This window comes from Fundulus heteroclitus, chromosome 10, assembly GCF_011125445.2.
Source record: "Fundulus heteroclitus isolate FHET01 chromosome 10, MU-UCD_Fhet_4.1, whole genome shotgun sequence".
Taxonomy (NCBI): Eukaryota; Metazoa; Chordata; class Actinopteri; order Cyprinodontiformes; family Fundulidae; genus Fundulus; species Fundulus heteroclitus.
This window is the reverse complement of record NC_046370.1, coordinates 17,241,502-17,265,546: the sequence shown is the minus strand read 5'-3', so window position 1 is coordinate 17,265,546 and position 24,045 is coordinate 17,241,502. Positions and strand designations below refer to the sequence as shown.

General features: G+C 42.4%; 1 protein-coding gene across 5 annotated transcripts; it reads right to left on the bottom strand.

Annotated features, from left to right (window-relative positions):
• Nucleotides 1-1,437: 1,437 nt before the first annotated feature.
• Nucleotides 1,438-24,001, bottom strand: nbr1a (NBR1 autophagy cargo receptor a). Of its 5 annotated transcripts, XM_012879462.3 has the most exons (22): nt 23,783-24,001; nt 23,376-23,438; nt 20,076-20,094; nt 19,961-19,983; nt 19,453-19,635; nt 19,253-19,330; nt 18,949-19,172; nt 17,265-17,384; nt 16,772-17,071; nt 16,213-16,372; nt 14,200-14,448; nt 11,864-11,983; nt 10,928-11,003; nt 10,462-10,572; nt 9,841-10,017; nt 9,577-9,744; nt 9,300-9,445; nt 7,684-8,123; nt 6,331-6,416; nt 5,875-5,962; nt 5,607-5,706; nt 1,438-2,968 (listed from the first exon to the last, which is right to left on the bottom strand). In XM_012879462.3, the coding sequence occupies exons 1-22, from the start codon at nt 23,882-23,884 to the stop codon at nt 2,780-2,782; spliced, it is 3,222 nt and encodes a 1,073-aa protein (XP_012734916.2). In that variant the 5' UTR covers nt 23,885-24,001; the 3' UTR covers nt 1,438-2,779. The 5 variants fall into 5 exon arrangements, with proteins under 5 accessions (XP_012734916.2, XP_021180678.2, XP_021180679.2 ...); XM_021325003.2 differs by lacking the exon at nt 14,200-14,448; XM_021325004.2 differs by lacking the exon at nt 16,772-17,071.
• Between the last annotated feature and the right edge of the window lie 44 nt (nt 24,002-24,045).

The window sequence follows — 24,045 nt, the reverse complement described above, 5'->3', positions numbered from 1 at the left end:
ATAAAAAAACGAATGCATCTTCAAAGGTGTAGGCATGTTCTGTAAATGAAATGGTGCAAACTATCTAATGTCAGGTTGTGAGGCAACAAAACATGAGCAATCCCAAAAACATGAATACTTTTGCAAAGCCGTGCAGGCCTACATGAGTCATCAGCTGCCCCTGAGCTGCTATAGTATGCTAAATTTAATTTGGCTAAAATAGATTAAACCAAGCCACTCTAAGCGATGTTAAACTAAGTAAAGGAAAATGCTAATCAAAAATAAGCTATAAAACTATGGTTAGAGAAACTAAACTAATCCAATCTATGTTAAATTAAACTAAAGTATGTTAACATAGACTAAATGGAACATATCAACCTAAGCTCAGCTAAAACAGTCTTTGTTATACAAGCTAAACTATGAGCTAAACTGTGGTAAACTAAGCTACGCTAAAACAGATTAGGCCGGGTTAAGCTAGGCGGCTGCCTCAGAAAGATTTTTAAAGACAACCATTTCAGCCAGTTCGATTTTCCCACATTTATACTTTAAATGAGCATTTTGGCGAATGCTACCAGTTTTCTTTTGCTTTCACTCTTTGTTAAACTAGCTTGTCAGCCTTTTTTTTTGCTTTTTAAAGTGGCATTTAAACAGCCTGAAATACCCCACACCATTTCTTTAAAAAAAAAAAAAAACTTTCACTTTAACTAAATTTAATATGCACTATTCAAACACAAATATAGCATATTTATATACATTTTTATATTTCCGATTGTTTTTTCAATGGTTAAAATATTAAGTGTTTTTCTTTTCACTGATTTAGGTCAGTCTTTTCTTCTTAAGTGCAAATATTAACTGGTATTCATTGGTAAATGGTTTTAAAAATTCAGTGAACTCTATTTGATAGAGTTAACTGGAGTTAATTAGAGAGGGTCAAAGTGACAACCTATCAGAAAATCTACCAAAATTTGCTACCTTATGCAGCACAGTATCCCAGTGGGTAGCGCTGTTGCCATGCAACAAGGGATTCCTGGGTTCAAATCCAACCCTGGGTCTTTCTGCATGGAGTTTGCATGTTCTCCCTGTGCATGTGGGAGTTCTTTCCGGGTACTCCAGCTTCCTCCCACAGTCCTAAAAACATGACGGTTAGGTTAATTGGCCGCCCTAAATTCTGTCAATGGCTTCTCACCCATTGACAGCTGGAGATAAGCACCAACACCCCTCGCACCACCTTACCACTAAATATGCTGTATTGTAATATTCTAATGCCATATTTATATATTTTTTTGCAAAGTGGTGACTGCTAACCAGCCTTTAACACTAGTGTGTTTGAATATTTTACAACTCTATGGCAAATTAGATATCAAAGGATTTATTTTCCCTATGCGCAACTTTAAGACTTACATCGCTAGATATTTTTAATTATTTTTTTAATCAAAGAGAGACAAAAGGGCAAGAAACAGATGGGCAAAGAGTTTATTGGCAGATTGGGAGAAGAATATTTAAAGTGTACACTCTGTTGCAGAAGAATAATTCGACAAGCAATGAAGATATATTCAGTTACTCTCTAGAGCATGTTGTTTTTTAACTTGAACAGTTGTAAACATAAGAAAACAATGTTTCCTAAAAATCTCAACCATACATACATACACGCGCACACACAATTGTACATTAACTTAAATCCAGACACACGAACACAATGTCAATTTACATGACAAGCATGTTCTGATAAACTAATTTCATCGCTCCCAAGAGGCAATCAATTCAAATATACTTGGGTCCATGGTGAACTTGAGGAATGTGTTTTAGGAGACATCTCGGCTTTTAATGAGTGCAAACTGCTGGGTTTCACTTTGAGTTTTTGACCAGGACACGTGAAAATGCAGGGGGGGGGTGGGGGTGTGTGACAAAAGAAGTCACAAAGCTGGGTTTTTTTTTCTTTTGTTTCACTGTGACAGTGCTAAGACCACAACAACATGTCCTGTCTCTAAAGCCTCGATTCGTCATGCAGGTGTCCAAAACATCCAAATCTGAACAGTGATCCGTTCCGAGAGTTGGGTTTACATTCCACATGTCAACGTCTAATATAACAGTACTCTGATACAGAAGAAGATTGCATTGTTAGGCAAATTTCACTACAGTAATTAAAAGGGAAAAAAAAAACAACAACAAAAAAAACTTAAATATCTATTCTTATCACTGCACTCTGACTCTTAACCCATGCAGCTTCAGCAGCATCAGAGCTAGCTTTTCTGACCCGGTTCACCTCACAGAAGTATATTAGCCAAACCTTTTTAGAGAGCACAATTATTTTTTACAGCACTGAGGAAAGCAGCTACGCCAGCCACACGAACACAGGGATGAGGAAATGAAAAACACTCAACTCTTCCGATATTTCAGGTTTCGCCCACTTTTGGCCAACACATACCGCTTAATGGTCCGGCGAAAACAAAGCTACCAACGAGAGGCTTTCACAAGAAGGAGCACAGTAAAAGGTTCATTTTAAGAAAGCGGTAAAACCTAAAATCCAAAAGGGAAAGAGAAGCTGTTATATCTTAGCGATTTCTCGGGAAACCTATGCTTGATTTGAATTTTTGTTCCATATATTTGGACGTAGTGTAGTGTAATGTTGAAAAAGCAATAAAAAGAATCCAAACACGGAAGAAGGTGAGACATTTAAAAGCCAAACTCTATAATTACTCTCTTGTTTTTTTTTTTTGTATTTGTTTTTTTAAATTAAGCTTAAAAGTTGAAATAACTCTTTCCTATGAGTCTAGGCGCCTTCGCGAAGCTCGCCGTCCGCTCATTGCGCGGGGTCGGCAGCTTCGTTCTGGCTTTCCTCGGCCATCTGGACCAGCTCGTTGACGGTGTGCAGCAGGTTGTAGCCGTGCTTCCTCAGCAGCTGCTGGTTGAGCCGCTGGTCCTTAAAGCCCATCTCCAGCAGCACGGCCATCATGGAAGGGTCCTGTCTGGTGGCCGGGTCGATCCCTCGCTGGAAAGCAAAGCAGGAGAGCGTGGCGGTAAGACGAGGAAGGATGGGAAAGGAGAAGAACAGAAATATAAAGCTACTCTCACTAAAAGGTGTTTTTTTTTTTTTTTTGTTGATCGGGCACACTTGGAAATGAGTATAGCCTGTGCTTATAATCAAAGGAATCATGTATTTTCAATTTAAAACTCCTATTTTTCAATCTCAGACGTACTTCTTCCCCTGCAAAAATCTGCGTTCACACACAAAAATAAATCGCTTGCTTGCTTGCTTGCTTCCAAATTAGTTCTGCTCATTCAGAAATCTATCATTTCTACTTTTAGATTTAAGATTCTTCTTGTTCTGCAGCCTTTTAGGAGACTAATTTCCCTCTGGGATTATCAAAGTATGTCTGATTCCGATTCCCTCGCGCTTAAACTTCCTCCCTGCTCAAGTCAAAGCTCGCTCAAGTCTGACTTGTACTTTGGCTGACAGTGTCGGTCACAGAGACAGTGTGTTGCCCTCAAAGCGGGAGGCGTGAGATCTAAAACAACGGAACAAACACGTTTGCTGTATTCTGTTAACCTGAGATGTAATCAGTTTGTACGGAGGTTTTTTAATCCGACGTGTTTAGCGGGTATTTTTTATTACAAGTGGACCTGTATGTAGTCAGTATCTTCTAACTGTTGCATTTTGGTCACTGGCAGTCGCCTGGAGTGAACTGTGAATAAAATAATTGGACCCTGGAACAGCCAATGATGCCACAGGTAAACGCAGTCATTCTGTTGGCTGGAGCTGTTACTAGGCGGAACTAGTTCCCCTTCAATCTGCAAGAGCCAAAACAGAATCCGCAACCACAGAGACCAGACTTGAGCGAGTAGCTATGACTCGAGAGAGTTTGGCCAGAGATGGGTTTTGAGGGGAAGCAGTACATCTGAGAATGATAAAAAAAAATAAAAAAATAAAACCCTGCTCTTAAACTAAAAGACATATGCTGTTGTGTTGAATAAAACTGGCACAAAAACTACCAACATGTCTAATTTAACGTCTTCAAATGGGTCCCAATGAGCATTATTGTTACTTTTCCTCAACAAGCGTAAAAAATAAAATTACGTCTGCTGCAGGCTCAGTAACTGTTTACATGACATGTATATATATATACAGTATGGTGCCATGTTGATTTAGAGACTCTTTTAGCCTTTAAGTGCGAAGGGACAGGCGGGAAAGCCAGTAACGTTTTCTAATAGCTACAACATAAAGCTATGCAACACAAATCTCAAGGTATGACAAGATTTAAGAAAAACCTCTCCGTCCTTTTCCCTTTAAGGAGATGCCAGAAGAAAGTGCTGAAACTAAACAGATTTTTCAGCTTTATTTGGGAGTAAACCAATGTTGTAAACTGAGACACCTTTAGGAAAAACTTGCTCCTTTATGCAGAAAAAAAAAAGGTCACAACGTCTGCCCTGAAAGGTAAAAGCTTGGTGACCGCTCTGTATGTGTGTGTAAGTACAGCTGGGCAATATATCCAGATTTTTTTTGTTTTAGACGTCGAGATTTTTCGATTTTTCAGAAAGAGACATAAGATTAGACTATATTGTTTATGCCGAGATGGTCTTTGTTGTGTTATAGTTATAATTTTATGTATTCTAGTAGGTTATTTTTGGTCCATATCGCCCAGCCCTTAGTGTGCAGGCATATCTTTTTCAGCCGAAAATAACAGCACAGATGTCTTTAAATTACACGAGTGTTGGTTTTATGCGCCGGCATGTTCAAACAGTAACAAGGTATTGCTAAAGAGAACATCAATGTCAGAGCGTTTTAAGGGTGGTCACAAAAAGACATTAATGTCTATAGAAATTTAACACTCACTTTGCTCCTTGATGAGCTTTAAATGCTTCCATTTGACAACAATCAATGTGCCAAGTGGTGCCATTTCATAAAGAGTTATACACTAATGAAGACTTTATTTCATTAAAGCGTTGATAAATAAAATGTAAACCGAATTTTTAGGTGCTGAGCCGCAAACACGATGGAAATCGGCTGCAACATTGTGAACTGGACCGGCTGAACGAAGGTCTGCTACACTTTTACCTTGATCCCAAGACAAATTGAGCTGTTTAGGAAAGAAAATAACAAAAAAAAAAAACTCTGCTTGACAGAAACACGGACACCCCCCGTGTCTGTTGAGCAGCCGACTGCAGGCTCTCTACCCAACTAACATCAGCCTAATAGAACTGCGTCACTCTATAAAGAGTAGCGCAGCTAAAAGTTACACTATACTGACCAACATGTTTATAAAGAGGATTATTAAAACTTTAATAAGTCAGCATGCTGTTTTAGTTTACCGTCAAGGAAAATAAATAAAATAAAGGCAGTCATGCATTTTTGGTCCACATTTCTGCGCAAATGCTTTAAAGCTGAGCTAGTTTGACTCAAATAGATGGTACCGTCAATATTTCATACCAGCCCCATGCCTCACTCTGGGATATCCTGCCGTTCAGATATCATGTAATCTATTATCTAATTACACTAGGCTAAATCTTTTCTGTTTGCTTGTGCGAATACTCCAACAAGCAAGCAAATTTGGCAGTCAAGCGTTGATGAGACGCTCTCATGTTGGGAGGTTCTGTGTTTTGGTTATAGAGCAGACTTTTGGGTCGTGTACCTGTATGGAACAGTTTGGTCCAGTGAAGAGAGCCTTATAAGCAGACGCGGCCACAGAAAGGGCCCCTTTGACAAGTCCCTCTGTGATGCCTCCTTGGCCCCTGGTGCAAACACAGTCACACTCACCGATTACTCTAATTACATCTCAGGTTAACAGGCTGAATTCTGTTGCAGTGCAGCATGAAAGAGAAGAATAGACTAAAAAAAAAAGAAAAGAAAAAAAAGCACAGAAATTGTAGCACAAGAAGTTTTACTCTGCTGTTTTGCACCTTGGCTGCAGCGCTTTGCCCGCTCTCGGATTGTACGCCTCAAAGGCACTGCATGCTGAGCCGGCTGATCTGGACAGACCGGATGATACTAGAAAAGGAAATAAAAACCCACAAACAAAAAAAAAACAAAAAACGGATTAGATGGGGAACATACGTATTCTTTTTTTTGTTCTTAGCTGAAGCAACAAGTCCTAAAAAAACCGCCGTGCCTTGTTAGTTCCTCTCATCCTGCGGTGGTCACCATGTGCTTCCTGTGCTGTCTTAACTTCCCTCCTACAACCATGAAACGGCTAAGTCATGTAAACACAATGAGTCTAACCAGCAGACCGAGTGGCAGCGGTAAAGTTAAACTGTCTGGTTTGACATGAATGAATGTCAAATTAGGTTTATGTGCCAGCACATGTTGCGGTTCTGTAATGTGGGCCGGATCCGGGTGGCCGCCGTGGCTAAACTCACCATTTAGGTGAACCCGCGGTTGTTGTGGCTCGTATGGCTCGCAGGCCGGAGGACTGGGATCCCCAGCCAGATACAGCGCCTCTGACCTGAAACAGAAAAGTCAACCATTCAAAACTGCATTAAAAGTTTTTTTTCCCCCCCGACTCAAGAATGTTTTTATTCTATTTTTTTTTTAATTATTATTAATTTTGAGGAAGCTCAAAAAACAAAAACAAGACACCCAGGAGAGGGCAGCAAACAACAGGGGATCAACAAATCTAGGCCACTCTCAATAAATGAGAATAGTACTAAAATACAATTCCACAAAGAAACATATCACAATTACTTAATGCTGTTCATGTTGATGATTATGGCTAACGAAAACCCAAATATTTTTCAAAGAATTTGAACATTACATGGGACTACTGCTGCACTAAAATGTTCTTAAAATTTGTGTATTTGTCCTTGATTTGAGCAGGCAAATAAGATGATTTGCCAATGGAATAAGAGTTTTGCACTTAAAACAACTCATCTCCATCTTATTTCAACTGCAGGATGTCTATTATCTTATTTTAGTGGTCAAAATACTCATTCCATTGGCAAAAAATCTTATTTACCTACTCAAATCAAGGACAAATACACTTACTTTAAGAACATTTTACTTATTTTTAGATCTGTTTTTGCAGTGTGAGCGATGATGTGGCTTAAAAATAAAATCCCAGATTTAGATTTTGTACCAATCGATTTGCTTCCCTTTTGTTTCATAAAAAACATATCTGAAATAGTTTTTTAAAATGTAACTTTTATTTCAATAATCTCATCTGGGAGTCGACCCGAATTCAAAGCGCAATTTATCACAAATTTATCAGTAAATACTGAGAATATAACACAAAATGTTTGCTGCTAGTTGTTTCACACATCTATGAACGGGCTTCCCTTCGCTCGTGTAACTTCACACCAACACCAATAATCCTCTGGGATTATTAAAGTATATCTGATTCTGATTCTTAGACAAACAAGTAAATGAATAAATTAATGTGCCTCGTCTCAGGGTAAAAAGTTTCCTCTTTGGAGTATTTTGACTATATATGTTCCTAAACATATACTCTACATTACATGGTATTACCAAAAATTTCCCCCTTTTTTGGACTGATATACTGCAAAGTTTCATGGAAGCCATTAGCAAAAAATAAAAAATAAAAGTCTAGATTTTCCGAAATAAAATTTTCAGGGGTTGCAAATTCGAATTAGCTGATAAAATCGATTTATCGGCCACTTTTTTGCTGCTTTTTGGAAGGAAAAAAAAGGATGTTTTTTCATACAGTCGAGTCAACCTAGACTGTTAGAGCCCGTCCTAACCGGTCCCTGTCTGACCTGGGCGAGTAGATGACCGGCGTGGGATGCAGGGGCTGAGGCACGACCGGCGGCGGCACCACTTCGGGGGTGAGCGTCACGGCGTCGAGCGTCTGGGACGCGCACAGCATCTGGTTGACGCTGCTGTGGATGGGCGAGACGTGGAGGGGCCAGGTGTTCCCCAGCGACTCCTCCACGGCGATGGTCTCCTCTTCCTTCCTCTCCAGCAGCGGCGCCTCCCTGCACGGCTCGAAGTTGCAGGGCTCATCCTTCTCCTGCTCTTGGTCTGGGTCGGTGGAGGAAGCCGCGGTGGCGGTGGCGGTGGCGGTGGCGGCGGTGTCCGGCTGCGACATGGCCGAGCTGTACATGGACTCCCCCAGGGGTCGGCTGGTGTCGAAGCAGTCCGGGAGGACGATGATGTAGTCGTCGCTGGAGGAGACGGAGGACGTCTGGCTGCTGACCTGTGGTGGAAGATGACAGAGGCCTTTAGGCTTTATATAAGACAATCCCATTGTTGGGCGGTTGCTTAAACCTTACTTCCGTCATTACAGCGTTCCCTTTAAAGTCTGACCCTTTGACTGGGAGACTTCGTAATCTGCACCCCGCTGACAAGACAAGATCTCGTCAGTAAAAGTTTGGTCCAGAAATCTAAGCCATGATCAAGCGGCTGTAACTATTGACTCTGCATAAAAAGGTACTGGCTTATAATAGCCGCTGAAACAATGACGGTGTTATTTATATTTGTATTCATTAAAAAAAAAAGTACTACAAAAATATGTCCAAGCCCCTTAAACACATTTAAAGGATGTATTCCACATTTCAACCAAAGACCTCAGCGTATTTCAATCTTTATGTATTTTGTGGTATAGACCAACACACAGGAGCGCATCGCTGTTGAAGATGGACCTAACACACTGCAAAAACAGAACTAAAAACAAGTGATATTTTCTTAAAATGAGTGTATCTGTCCTTGATTTTGAGCAGGTAAATAAGATGATCTGCCAATGGAATAAGACTTTTGCACTAAAAACAGGAACAACTCATCGCCATCATCTTATTTCAAGTGCAGGATGGCTAATTATCTTATTTTAGGGGTCAAAATATGCATTCCATTGGCAGATAATATTATTTACCTGCTCAAATATAGGACAAAAACACACATTTTAAAGAACATTTTACTTGTTTTTAGATCCGTTTTTACAGTGCAGGATTTCTTCAGAGTTCCGCCTCCATCCATCTTCAGATCACCTTACCACCAGCTGAGACGATCATCTGAGATAGTCTCAGCTGGTGGGAAGTTTGTCGTTGTGACGCACTCTTTCCTTTTTCTGTGAGATTTTTTAAGTTATTTTATAACCTAACTCTACTTTAAGCCTTTGCACAACGGTCTCCCCGTGTTCCTTGGTCTTAATGAATGCCATCTAACCTCTGAGGTCTTCACAGGTTCTATGCTGAGAATAAATGACCCACAGATGGAGTCTATTCACCATTTAACTGACCCTCTATGGTTCCAGTGGATTTCAAAAAAATAAATTTAAAAAAAAAAAATCACAGCTATGAGCTACTTGTTGTGTTGTTGATCAATCACATAGAAGTCAATGTGGAAAGGATGTTATGCAAAGTGTTTAAAGCATCACCTCGTCCCAGTCTTCTCTGGTCCTGCCTTCTTCCTTCTCACAATTCTTCTCCTTCATGTTCTGCATCGCATGCAACACCTCTTTGTCCTCGTTGTCCTGATGCGAGCCGACATTAAGGTTTTCATTTTCGGCTCCGGGCTCAGGATCTACCAAGTGGAGAGAAAAAAAACAAACAAAAAAAACATGAAATACCAAAATGACCATCCTGGCTGCAGTTGTCGCAGCCTTATAATATTTTCAAATTAAAAATGGAGATTAGAGCTATCCTCTCTCTCACCAGGCCTCGTGTCTTCCTCTCCCTGCGTCGTCTGGGTGAAGCCTGCGCTTACTGGCGGCGCTACGCTCTGGATTCTATCGCCATTGATCTCCTCCTGTTTGACTTTCTCCTGTTTCTCCTCGGCCCTGGCTGCCCTCTCAAAGCCAAAGCCCGGCCCCCGGGTGACGACTACAAATGTAACGGGAAGGAAAAAAAATTAAACATGACGTTCCTGCAACATGGCGTTAAAGCGGCTGCGGCGTTAAAGCGGCTGCGGCGCCTCACCCTGCGGTTTGAGGCTGCTGTGCTTGGCTCGGCGGGGGGGCCGGTGGTCGGGGGCTTCCTCCAGCGTGAGGGAGCGGATCACCGTCTCGCAGAGGAACTGGGCTCCGCTGATCTCCTCCTCCTTTTCCTCCTCTTGCGCAACAGGCTCCGGCAGGTCTTTGGGCCTCAGTTTGACACCTTGGGAAAATACAACGGAGGCAGAAGGGGTGCGAAACAGCTTTTAGCACCAGACGTGCAGACAAGGAGGCCTACAGTCAAAATAAAGGCTGCTACTGCCACGCACAAAAAATAAGACTAAAACTTTGTGTCGTACCGGAACTTTTACACTGGATTATGTCTGCATCTTTTTTTAAATTTATTTTTTAAAGAGTCCATCTGAAGCAGCCACTCATGTGCCGTCTCTGTCAGGCCAAACCTACTGAGTTGTGGTCACAGGGCGCACAAAACAACTTCACTACATAAAATCCTGCTAGATCCTCTTGCTTTTATTTCACTGAATACATAAATACATTTCCAGAAGGACTTAAAAAAAAAATAAGCTGAACATAAAAGACCTGTTTTGTGTTTTAACTATTCTAAATTAGAAAGCTACGGAGAGTTGAGGATTCAGCCGGGTCTCACCAAAAAGTTTCCGGACTCCCGTGGTCTCCGACTCTTCCTTCGTCTGTGACGTCATCGTCCTTTCCAACACGGACGCATCGTGGGGGAGGGGGGATATGCAGGGGGTCAAAGCTGAAATAAAAAACAGACTTTGTAGTCGACTGCAGAGGAGACATATAAAGGGAAGACAGATTTTCTTTTACACTGCAAAAATGGAACTAAAAGGAAGTGAATTCTTCTCCAAAGTAGTGTATTTGCCCTTGATTTAAGCCTGTTAATAAGATGATCTGCCAATGGAATCAGATTCTTGCTCTTAAATTAGGAGCCACTCATCTCCATCACCTTATTTCAAGTGAATATATCTAATGATCTTATTTTCCATTGGCAGATCGTCTTATTTACCTGATCAAATCAAGGACAAATACTAATTTCAAGAAAATGTGAGTTTGGTCGTTTTCTTGTTCATATCTGGAGCCCTTTGACTCACCGACAGGAGTGTTGTTGGGGACTTTTTCCAACTCTTGCACAATATTTATGTCCAGCAACTCAAATGACAGCAGATCCTAGAAAAAAAAAAAAAGCAAGCAGAACAATGAGAGTCTGTCATATTTTCAAATCCTTGCGGCGTGGCGGAGAATATCTCAACGACGTGTCGCCTGATCTGCTCCGCCGCGCACCCCCCCTGCCCGTCTGAGGACGATATTTAAGCCGGCATTAATAAAACACTGTTCCGATTTAATCAGCTGCCTGACAAATTAGCCTACTTCTACTCAGGTTGAGAAAAGCGGCACAAGCAGCTTCTCATCACATCGTGACCTCCTGATAGGACACAGGTGTCAAACTCAAGGCCCGCGGGACGAATTCGAACCGTCAAGGTAAATTATCCGGCCCTCAAGAGCCAAAAAAAAAGGCATATCATGTCATAAAGTAGAGAGATATATCCTCTTAAAGTGTATAAAGTGGCTAAAACTGTGCCTCCTGTAAGTGTAACTCACCCCAATATCAACTTTTCTTGCAGATAAACTGTATAAACTGGGCCTAAGGTTGCTACTTTTATGTTACTGTGCATTTTTTATACTTCTATGTGAACTGGAATGAAATTATGAAATGAAAAGTATCGTCTATACACGTACTACCGGCCCTTTAAATGACTTCATGACGCCAAAGTGGCCCCATATATAAATGACTTTGACACCCCTGTGATAGGAGAAGGAAAACGTGGACCAAAGATTTGAACGCCGGGATGAACATGACGGCATGTCCTAACCCAACACACGCGCTCGTCCTTATAGAGACGGACGTACGCGCGACTGGCTGAGCCGCGCTTCTTCCGAGGCTCGTTTCTGTTTGATCAATGCGCGGCTTTGAAAACAACCTGCCGGGAGACTATAGGTCACGCTGAGGGGGGTTTCTGAGTGAGCACCTGCGCGGTCAGCAGGTCGACGGATGGAAAGTAGAAGTCCTCCTGGGGCAGGTCTACAGGGAAGGCCGAACCACTCTCCTTTGGTGTCATCTCCTTCGCTGCTGGCTTCACCTCCTCCTTCTAGGGCACAAACAGGAAGGGGGTCAGTCGTATCACTATGGACAAACGTTCCCTTTTAAATCTTCACACTAATCTTTATTATAACAGCAGGTAGAGACATCAGTTCCCTTCCAGTTAATGTATACTACACTGCAAAAACAGAACAGCAGGTCAATAAGATGATTTGCGAATGGAATAAGATTGTCCACTTAAAATAGGAACAATTCATCTCCATCATCTTATTTCAAGTGCAGGATGTCTAATTATCTTCTTTTAGGGGCAAATATACTCATTCCATTGGCAGATAATCTTATTTACTGGCTCAAATCAAGAACGAATAGACTAAATTTAAGAACATTTTACTTGTTTTTAGATCCGTTTTTGCAGTGTAGACTCCTAGTTCCTGATTATTACGCACACTTGCTTTGAGATGCTAATGGGTTTTTCGATTTCCTGAATCGATGAGTCTTCAAATATCCCGACAGCATTTTCATGCACATAAAACAGTCAAAACCAATAAATGGAAGAATGTTTATGAATTTTCAGAATAATCTTCAGTTACTCCAGATTATCCGTTTCAGAGTCTCCTTCAATTCAAACCACAAACTTGCATTGTACGGATAATCCAATTTCTTTTCTTTTTTTTCATTTTAAACCGTGGCAAATGATCTCGCTTTTTTTTCCTGGGACACAAAAAAGGTTAAAGATAACCTAATGCTAATTATTTCTAGTGCTGCATCGAAGATAAGACAATAAGACAAAAAAACATTTCTTTCTCTACTTGCCAAGAGTCATTAAACGGGCCTTATTTCTCTGTGGTTTCCTTCAAAGCAGCCCGATATTTGTTTTCTAATTGTTTTTATTTAACATTTCTCCAAGCTTTCTGAAGGACTCAAACAATTTCCCCTTTGGACTTTGGCTACTTATTTTTTTTTTTTTTTATTATTTTCCGTCCAGTATCTGATCATCATCAGTGGAAGGCTGCTGGCTTTCAGTCCCCTGTCGCCTGCACCACCCTTTAACCCAATACTATTCGAGTATGCTGGTTAGGGCAGTCAGAGGGACGTTTAGACAAAATCTTTGTGTTTTTCTCTGTACACCGTCATCTGATCATACCAGGGCTCTGAATTTCTATCTGTTTTTCTGCCGTTGCACGGTCTCCCAGCAATCGGCCTACTGCGGAGGAGTATTTGGCCATTTCGGTGGGGAGCCCATGGGTCCCGAGGGTAGGGAGGGTTAATCTGTAAGATCATTTGAGCTGCTTGTGAAATAGTTTTGGTCAAGTCAGAGGTTGTGGCCGTACGGCCAAGAGCATTACCATTGCAATAAAGTACTTTTGAGCGCTGCCACCCAGGTGAGGGCGCTACGAGGCTGCAGCCTCGGCATTAGGCTCGCCCTGCCTTGCCACACAGGTGAAACTGCTGCTTCTAGCCTCCTCCACGCCACTCCTAGGAGCCGGATATCGACTCAGCAAGCGTGAATCGCTACGATCTTCCTACAGAGGTCTTGTGCAGCGCTCAGCGTGGGAGCGACAGGCCTTCCTGGCTCCTTTTCACTGTCACAGTGCGATCCAAGTCCAACAAGAAGGGGACCCAAAGCCAAGAACCATCTTTTAAAGATATTATTTGGCCATTTTGCTACCAGAAGTCCATCGCTGACTTTTTTTTTTTTTTTTTTTAAATCCATGAAAAAATCTTGAATCAGTATTACAGCACCAACAAGTTCTGAAAAGCATAAATCAGATGATCAGCTAAAGGATTCTCTGTCATGCCTTTTGCTGGATTTTTCCCTTCATTTCATTAAGGCGGGCCTTTCAGAAAGCTTGGAGATCAGTTTATAAGGCTGCAGGAAAGTTGGGCTCCTTGGTAGGAAAATATGAAGCCACACTGCAAAAACTAAAATGTCCTTAAAGTTAATGTATTTATCCTTGATTTGAGCAGGTAAATAAGATTATCTGCCAATGGAATGAGTATTTTGACCCCTAAAATAAGATAATTAGACATCCTGCACTTGAAATAAGATGATTGAGATGAATTCTTCCTATTTTAAGTGCAAAAATCTTGTTCCATTGGCAAATCATCTTATTTACCTGCTCAAATCAAGGACAAATACACTCATTTTAAGAACATTTGACTTATTTCTAGTTCCATTTTTGCAGTGCATTGTTGGTAAGATATTCTAAATATCTATGTAAACAGATGCTTGTAGTAGGTGACGTCACTGGGAAGCAGACTTGCCAATCGCTTGCTTTGGTGCCCGAGCCCGTTGCGGCTGCTGCCGGAGTCGACCACGATGCTGCACCAGACCCGCGGGCCGAACTGACAGCCGCAGTGCGCCAGCCGCCAGTGGGAGGTGTACATCCCCTCCATGACGGGAGCGACAAAGGCCACGCTGACCACGCCCACTTGTCCCGGCAGCAGCAGGGGCACCGGGACCTCCCTCCTCTCGTCCGACGCCAAGCCGAGGTTCCCCCACATGAACACTAGCTGCGCGCACACACACACACACACACACAGAACACAAAATAGGGATACACATGCGAAAAAGGCACAAGGACAAAGAGCATGCAACTAGAGTAGACGCAACAGAAAAAAAAAATGCTATTTAAATAAGAAAAATTAAAAAATAATCATGCTGAGGGGCTACACTCGTTTTACAGTCAGACAAAGACTTAAACCACAACCTAAATCTGACTGGATTAAATACAGTAAGTATCTGAGGAGAAGATGCTGTATAAACACGGGTGGAATCTAAATAAAATGGGAAGATCGCTGAAAAGTTACACTCATGTCGGTGTTTCCATTCAAAAAGAGAAACAATGATAGTCAAGCTTTTCGTTTCTGTTAGCTCGGATGATTGTGGCTCACAGCTAATGAAAGGGGAACGTTCGTTTTAGTACTACTTACGCAAACAGATCGCTACTAATGAGGCCCACAGCTCACGGATGGCTACAGCCGAGCATATTAATGGAAAGATAAACCTGTTGAGATTGGAGAGGATTCGAAAGTAGCAAAAGGCGGTTGAAGTCAGACCTTTAGCTGCCAGCAGTCAGATGTGTATCCACAACTGGTTCCTCCTGAACCGAGACACCATGGGAAGTGTCTCACCTGGGCTAAGGAGGAAAAGGACTTGAATGTGGCTCAATGGTCCAAAAGTCCTCACTTCTGATAAATGGTGCCTTTCATTTGGAAATCGTGGCCCCGGAGTCTGGAGAAAGACAACAGAAGCACCGGATCCAAGCAGCTTCTTCTTGGACGGGGTCACCTGCTGTTTTCGGTCCGCCGCGTTTTCTGACGTCCGCCGACCAACGCAGCCATCGACCAGGATACTTTAGAGCCCTTCGTGATTCCTCCCGCTCACCAGCTTCATGGAGACGTCGAGTTCATTGTCCAGCCGGACCAACGCCCGCTGTAACCATCCTGGTATTAAAACCCAACGGAGACTCCTGGGTGTTGTCCGAGATAAGGTTGGGGGATATGAGCAGCTCACGCAACGACCATATTGTTGGTCGGTCGCTATAAATCCACGTTTTGCTTTAAATCCACCCTTCTTGAACTGTGCTACCAGCGCGCTCCGAGACCTTCAAACATCTGACGCATCGTAAATCGGAGAAAGGTGAGCACATCTCCAGCAGTGAGACTTTCGTCCAACAAACGAGCGATCTCATCGGCAGCCACGCTGCCAATTCTTGATACTTGGGAGTATGTTCGCGGATGATTAATGTCTTCCCGGCGTTTCTTTTGCAGTGTGACGTTAAGCCATGAGGAAAACGAGACATCAGACTCAACAACGCAGACGAGCTGAAGCAAAGCAACCTTGGGCTTCCCTTGCGTCTCGGCCACGCCGCATAGATGCAGTAACCAATGCAGATTTAGGCCCGTCCATGTACCGAGTGCATACATCGTACCAGTGTTTGGACTTTTGTTGTACTGATGTGAAACTGTAATTTCGGGAAACTGAATTCCGAGTTTTCGATTGCTGTGAGCCATTATCATCTTTAAACTAAACAGAAATGATCGCTTGAAAATATCACACCGTGTGTAACGGACCTATTGTATATACAAGTCGCCCTTTTTGATTTGGACCACTGAGGTAAAGGAAATTTTGAAATTATTAATCTTAGTAGATTTTAGTAGATCAAGAGGAGAAAACAAGTTGGGAGGAGAATTAAAGTGGAGGTAAAGTGGGATGGGGGCACACAGAGAGATAGAGAGAGTGGAGCCTGGCCTCTCGATGAGTGGGAGGGGTACCTTGGTCTCTGAGGTCCAGCTGATTGTGCCCGAGTTCTTCATCTTCCAGTATTTGATGAACTTGGTACCAGGCTCCAGACGGGTGTTATCAGGCAGATTTTCATCCAGAAACAAGGCAGCCATAGTGGGCACCAAGGACGTGCGCGAGACCCCGGGACCCCTAGTTTCAAGTGTACAGAGCATTGTTGAAAAAAAGCCCTGGTTTCTCTATAATACGCATCTCTTTTGTTTCTCTATGAATCAAAAAAAAAAAAAGCAGGACCCCCGATTTTTTTTTTCTTTGCAGCTCAAAAGCAATTCTCTTTTTTTTTTTCTTTTTTTTTTAGAAAATATATGAAGCAGCAGCAACAGTTTTCACATTGAGGTAGTTCCAACATTTGCCACCACCCCAGAGCAGCCAGCGAAAACACTCATACAGACTAGATTACAAAGATGCCATATTTTCATTGCTTTTCTTGGAAAAAAAAAAAAAAAAAAAAAAAAAAAAAAAGACTTTTTGCATCCATGCTGGGCTAGAGGTACCCAGCACTGTCGGACGCCCTTCCAAGGTGGCGCTTACTCTGGACTGGAGTCCTGGGGGTCGGGGACCGGGGCTGGGAGGTGACCTTGGTCAGGGGCTGGACCTGAGGCCGTTTCTGAGGCAGCGGGAGGAGGCAGCGCCGGGAACTGGGTGGACGTGGAGGCCATGTTTGTCAGGCTGACTCTGTCTGAGGTAGAAGGTCCGCTCCACTGCATCCCCCTCTTCTCCAGCCTCAGTTTCTTCTTGATTTCCTTCACCTCTGCTTTCAGCTGCCTTCTTTCAGCTTTGAGGCGCTGTCTCTCGGCCTTGCGCACAGTCCTGTCTCCTCGCCTTGGGAACCTGGTTTAAAATGTCATCAGGGACACCTATTTGTTGACTATCAAAAGTTTGGCTTTCAAAAAAAGAAAAACAGAACACATATTTTGCCTTGTCTTCACCTTTAATAATGTTGATGCTACAGCAAGAACTAGAAGTCACTTTTAAATCTACGGCAAGAAAGCAGCTGGATGAGCCTCAGTTTCTAAAGGTTTACCTAAACTCTCCCGACATTCCATGCTCGGGGATGGAGAGAGGCGTCTTGGTTCTCACCAGGCTGTGGCTCGGATCGTGGCTGTGTCTGCACATCTCACACAGGATGCAGGATGGGCACACGCTGGCAAGAAAACAGCAGGGGGAGGGGAAAAAATAAAATAAAAAATCATGACCAGAACAAAAACCGGAGCAGAAATTGCTCACGATGTTCAATAATACCATCATCTTTCCCACATATTCACAGTGACGTAAAAAACATTTACAAGTTGTTGTAAGACCTTTTTTGCGCAAACATTCCAGACCACCGTTTATTTTTAAAAGATGTGTGGTGAAAATTTGTATCTTGCCGTTCATAACCGATGAATTACCTAAGATGCATCACATGTATAAGAGAGCTCAGTTATATTCCACCCACATCTTTTTACTGCGTATTCTGCAAACTCCAGAAATTCACCAAAGCAGATCCTATGCATTTATTTCTTATGCTCCACTTATCTGGAACAAACTTCCAGAAAATTGTAAAGGTGCGGAAAGCCTGAGTTCCTTTAAATCAAGATTAAAAACACATTTGTTTAGGACTGCCTTCAACTGTTCTAGTTAACTGAATCACCACTTTTTTCTATCTACATTTTATTCCTACTTGCTTTTATTCTGTTTTATTTTGCTATATTTTAATCATGTAAAGCACTTTGCATTGTCCTTGTACTGAATTGTGCTATATAAGAAAATTTGCCTTGCCTTGCCTTGCCTTGCCTTGCCTGTCTGACAACTTGAAATAGGTTTAAAATCCCCCAAAAAGCAACAAATTGTGCCCTGACTGAAATACATCTGAGGACAGATGGGAAACGAGGTCAACGGCATTTATCAACACTGGAAGAGGTTACAGAGGCGGGCGCCTGCGAGCAAGTTTATGGCCTGAAACTGAGGCGTACTTAACTTGTGCAACCCGACAACGGTCTGAGGCACGCCAAGCGCACCTTTGGCTGGCACAAAATACACAAATCGAAAACGGGTAGGAGCGGCCTAGTCAAAGTAAGGACTTAAATTTGACTGAGGTGGAAAGACGTGTAGCTGACTGGGCCGAATGTTCCTCCACAGTGATGTAAGACTCAAGGCTGAGTTATACTCGCGTGTAGGGTTGTTGCACAGGTCTGTGCGGACGTGGGTGCAGTACTCTCCAAAACCACAGGGGGGGCAGTACTAAACATAACCAGTGGAAATACAGTAAACAAGAGAAGAAACAGTGGACGTCACACACCCAAGCTAACTCACGCACGACGGCGCCACTTTTGACCGTAAACCTAGCTTTACGGTCCGTTAACACAAAGGCTTATTATAGTCAGTTGCTGCGGCTTAGCGTGGCACAATCCATGTTGGTTGGTTTGGATAGCCCGTATTCTCTTAATACGTCATATCAACATTTGAAAAGAGATCGTTTACTGATCTTTGACCGATTTAACATTTATTTGATGAACTTAAACGTTTGTGTGACAAAAAAATAAATAAATCTATTCAACTATTTTTCCACGGTTAATACTTTCGAGTACCTTGAAAATGACCTAACCCGAATCAAGTTCAGAACTTTTTTTTTTTTTAGATTAGATTATTTATGATGCTGATAATCATACACATTAATAAAAGTTAACACCAGCACGTCAGATCCACCCCCCTGTCCTCAGGCCTACCTGCATTTGTAAGCCCCTTCCGAGGTGAGCTTGTTGCAGGTGCTGCAGTTGGGGGTGTAGCCAAGCGATCCGTTAGAGGTGGAGGGGCCCGGCCGGGGCCCTATAGGACCTTCAATGGCCCCACAGTCCTCCTGGAGCCCGTCGGAGGATTTGTGGGTACAGCACTGGCCGGAGAAGTCGTTGCACATCCTTTCCACCACCTCCTTTACGACTTCGTCCTTGAACTAGGAAACGCAGAAAATATAGTTTTTTTTTAGTCTGTGGGAAACGTTCTGCACAAATCTTTCGTCCCAGTACAGCTAACCTTCTCCATGTACGATCTGAACCACATGGGAGGAGGGTCATCGTCAGGTTTATTCCCCTTGTTATCTTTTGCTGCTACCTGTAAGACGAGATGCAGAGGACTGAAATCCTTTCCGACGGACTCATCCTGCTGCATACAGCCGACAGACTAAAACTAACAAACGGGGGGAAAAAAAAAAGAGGACAAAAAGGTTTTCTTACGCTCTCTCGTTCTGGGGTGATCTGGGTTCCTTTATCCACGGATTTGACTCTGGACGGGTAAGGAGGAGCAGGTCGGAGGTCTCCTTTGAGTTCCTTGACCTCCGCCTTCAGCGGACCTCCGCACGCCTGGCCCTTCATCTTGTACACGTTCATGTGGAGCTGGTTCCCCTGCTTCTCCGCGCTCTGAGTCGGACAGGAACGAACAGTTAACACAAAGATCCGACGACCGAGAGACAAGAAAGACATGGGTTTGTATTCGAGGAGAGTGTGCTTGTATCAACACAGCAATTAAACATCAATTTAACCCGAATTTCAACCATTAAACATGTTGAAATTCTGGGTTCTTTGTGAAAATAAATGTGAAAATGTTCAAGAACTTTGGATTTTCTTCCCCTCAGGGTGCCGTGTGTTACCGGACCCCCTTCGTCACATAATTATAGGAACAACAAAGAAAACATGTCGTGTTACTCAGCCATCACTGCCCAAACAAACAGGAGCGCTCCGATACCTTGATCGCTTCTTCATATTCATCTGGAAAACAGAAACATTTTTTACAGTGTGAGAATCAGCACGCAGCTCAATGTGACGGAGCAACAAAACCCGTCAAACGATGTCGCTCTCACCTTGACTGTTTATGCAAATCTGAAAGAGAACACAAATAAGAACACAATGAGTTAAGTCACTAACTTGCATTCCTCTTAAAAGAAACAATAATATAATATTATTCACCATAGGATGGAAAAATATTGACCTGATCCCCTGCAGATTCTTTTTAGAGTTTGACTGCTTACAAAGAAATGATTGACGCAGTTTAAAAAAAAAAAAAAAAAAAAAAAAACGCAGGACATAGAAACGTAGGAACTGATTTGCTTGTGTGTGGATTCCCTGCCAATAAGCCAGAGCTGTGGCTCCCACAGATTATGTCCTCAGCCAAGACCTTTCAGCTGTCTGAGGACATCAGAATTGTCCTACAGCAGTACAAATCTACACATCACTTCACAAGGGAGAAAATATAAAGTTAACCTCGGGTAGAAAGTGCTGCTACCCGGTCCTTTCAAATACAGAACTAGACCCACCATCAATGCAGGAGAAAAACCAAACACTGACGCACCCGGTTCCAAAATTCGCCCTCCATGGTCAGCACGTCTGATCGTTGCTGATGATATTTCTGCCTAATAACGTCTGTCTAAGTCTTCTGTCTTCCTTTGCTCAAATATTTAAACATTTCAAAGTATTTACAACTCACAAACCCCACGAGAGGTCCAAAAAGGTCGACATAAAAACCCAATACAGACTTTTAATGCCCGTATCAGTGTTAGGTTTGGGGAAGCTTATCTGGGAAATGTGGAGCATCCACTGGCTTTTTTTTTTTTTTTTTGCAAAAGATCCAATTAGGGTGGCATTTTCAGGCCATGACCTCCAGCAGGCACAGCAGCAGTTCAAACACATGAGCCGAGCGACTAGGCTTAGAATGAGTTTCTCTAGGACGCAGGCCTTGGTTCTCAAGCGGAAAACCGCGGACTGAGCTATGAGATATATAGCTCACGACTAGAAGAATTAGAAGGCGGTAAAGTGAGCTTCCTCCGCAGGATGGCTGGCTTCACCCTCAGATAGGGAGAGGAGAGCAGGGATCCAGAGGGGGCTCGGAGTAGAGCTGCTGCTCCTCTGCAGCGAAAGGAGCCTCCTTTTGAAGGTTTCCTGGACATTACTCACTGGGAGGAGACCCCAGGGCAGACCCCCAACTCACTAGCAGTCGACTTTAAATTCTATTTGACAGATTATGACGCCTTCGCCCCAATCAAAAAATAAATAAATAAATACTGATCCACCTCCTGGCCGGTGGACATTAGGTAATGGATTACCATAACATTAGCAGGTTATAAAAAAAAAACACGAACAAACAAAGAGTTGAAGTCGTCGGTTGTCAAAGCAGAAATAAAACATACCCAAGGAGGGTGTGGTGACAAAACGTCATGCAGCTCATGGATTCTCTTCTTAATGAGAAACAATTACCAAAAAACAGCAAAAGTACCAAGCAGCTTGGGAGTATATAAAAAAATAATAAATAAACGTTAAGGGTGAAAACACTCGGGTCGTTTTAGGCCATTATGTTTAAAGAATCTAAAAGGGAAAATGAGCCCTTTCAGAAAATGCAGCATGGAGAGAGTAGTGATGTGTGATCAGCACTGGGTGTACACAGAGTAATCTGTTACATCCATTCAAACGCACCTAATGCTTATTTTTAAGACTTTCCCCCTCAGCCGTTTTCATTTATAGCCACACTTCAGTTAGAGACCAGCGAACACGCTCACTGTCGTCTTTCTTGACAACTTATTTAATTAACACAAAGGGTTTGGACAGTTTTTGGCATTTTAAACAACCTGATTTATTGCTGCTGTGTTTTTAAAATATCCTGACTGCCTTTAAAAAAGAAAAAAACAGAAAAAAAAAAGTAACCTGTCCATGACACTCGAACCGAGGAGGACAAGGGTGGAGCAGAGTCACATGCTTTAGGCTGAACTATGGACTCTGACCTCATGGGACAGAATCAAGTCTAAAGCCACTGACTGTGTATTCTATTTCTATTTTCTCTAGCGGGCTGATCAATTCACCATATGTCTCATTATAAAGCACCAGCCTGTTGAGAAGTGATCCTATCTTCTCACTGCCTATTCTGAACTTGGTTTTGTTGTTTTGATCTCTTAACCCACCAGTCAATTAAATACAGTAAAATAATTTTTTGTTCACAAAGCAGATTGTATTTTTATCCTATAAATATCAAAGCTTGAATGTTATGTATTGGGGGGTTTTATGTAACAGACCAACACAAAGTGGTAAATAATTATGGAAGGGAATTAAAATGCACCGTTAGTCCAACTGTGTATAAATTAATCGCTTTATTGACAGTCGTTTTCTGAAGGCCTAACGGACTTGTAAGAAGAAAAAAAAACTTTAATGAATACCATGAAGACCAGGGAATACAATAGACATGGTCAACTCTGGAGGAGCTGCCGACAACCACAACTCAGGTGGAGAATCTATCAACAGGACAACAATCCGTCATTAGCTACAAAGCTGTCCTTGAAGGACTAGAAAAAAAACTAAGAAAAGACTAATTTGCCACAAACTATGTAGGGGATGCAGGAAACATGTGGAAAAAGGGCGTTCTGGTTTGGGCAGTTTGGTCTATATCCATAAAAAAAAAAAAAAAAAAAACAGCACATGGTGGTGGCAGAATCATGCTACGGGGATGCTTTTCATCTGCAGAGACAAGACGGATGGATCTAAATGCGAGGCCACCCTGGAAGAAAACCGAATGGAGGCAGAAAAGGACTTGATACGGGGACAGACCCTTGGTCTTCCAGGAAGACAACGTCCCTGAACATACAGCCATGGGTCACAATGCAATGGTTTTAGACCAAAGCCACAGTTCAGACTCTCTCCGTCCGATCGGATTGAGCTTGAACGAGGGCCAACAGCTTCGGTCTCAACAGAAAAAAAATATTATTTCACTCCCACTTCATGGTTACTTTGAGCTACTTTGTGTTGGTCTAGTGCATAAAACCCAAGAAAATACATAGAATGTTGTGTTTGTGAAGAAACAAAATGTAAACAATATTAAGGGGTTTGAATACTTTTGCATCATTTACACACACATCACTGAGCATGTGTACCAGATTCTTCAGCGAGTGTATTTAGTAGAAATAAATAATTATATATATATATATATATATATATATATATATATATATATATATATATATATATATATATATATATATATACACACACACACACACAATATACAAATATACAGTGCATATAAAACATTTCCTAGGCATGTATGTGTTGTTATGGTTTTGTAGCCTAACAAGTAAACACTTCCTGGTCAGGACGCCATGTTTACATATGGATAGCCTTACCTCTTCATTATCTTCATCAAAGTATTTAACTTGAAAGTGGTTGATCCCAAAGGACGCTTTGATCTGAAATGTAATGCGAAGAGGTTATTATCCAAGCCACAGAAAAACAGAGTCTTTCTAAACCAGCGGTTCACACACAAGCACAAGAAAACCTCAATAACGGAGATGTCAGGCTCCGGAACATTACACATCGACTGCAGGAAAAATAGGTGCAAGAACAAAAGCTTTGTTCTTGAAGCAAGCTTATCTTATCCGCCCTAAACAACGAGCCGCTCCGCACACATTCTGTTGACCGAATCGACCGTCCTTCAGAAGATCTCTTGTTTACGTGTCTGCTAGGCCATTTCTTGGGCCTGCTCTTTCCCAAACTGCGCCAGCTTTTTTTTTTTGTCCCTCCAGCAGCTTACCCAGGCTTCCACGGATTCCCATTCCAATTTGTCCACATCCTGAGCCAGGAATCGCTTCACGTTCCCGCGGAAATTGACCTTAATTGTGACGGGGAGCCCCATGACGGCCGCCTAAAGCGTATTTAACGGCTTTCATTTGAGGTGACGTCGGCCTGTTTGATCCCTTCTGCCCTCGACTGTCTTCTCTTGTTTACATCGCCGAATGCGTCACGAAGAGACGGTGACGTCACTTCTCGTTCTTCTTCTACGAACGAGCCTGCATT

Coding starts and splice junctions, on each gene's coding strand:
- nbr1a (XM_012879462.3), bottom strand. CDS start 23,884: ATGGGGCTCCCCGTCACAATTAAGGTCAATTTCCGCGGGAACGTGAAG. Junction 11,984..14,199: donor GGCACCAAAGCAAGCGATTG/GCAAGTCTGCTT, acceptor TTTGTGCCCTAG/AAGGAGGAGGTGAAGCCAGC. Junction 2,969..5,606: donor GACCAAACTGTTCCATACAG/GTACACGACCCA, acceptor TTTGCTTTCCAG/CGAGGGATCGACCCGGCCAC.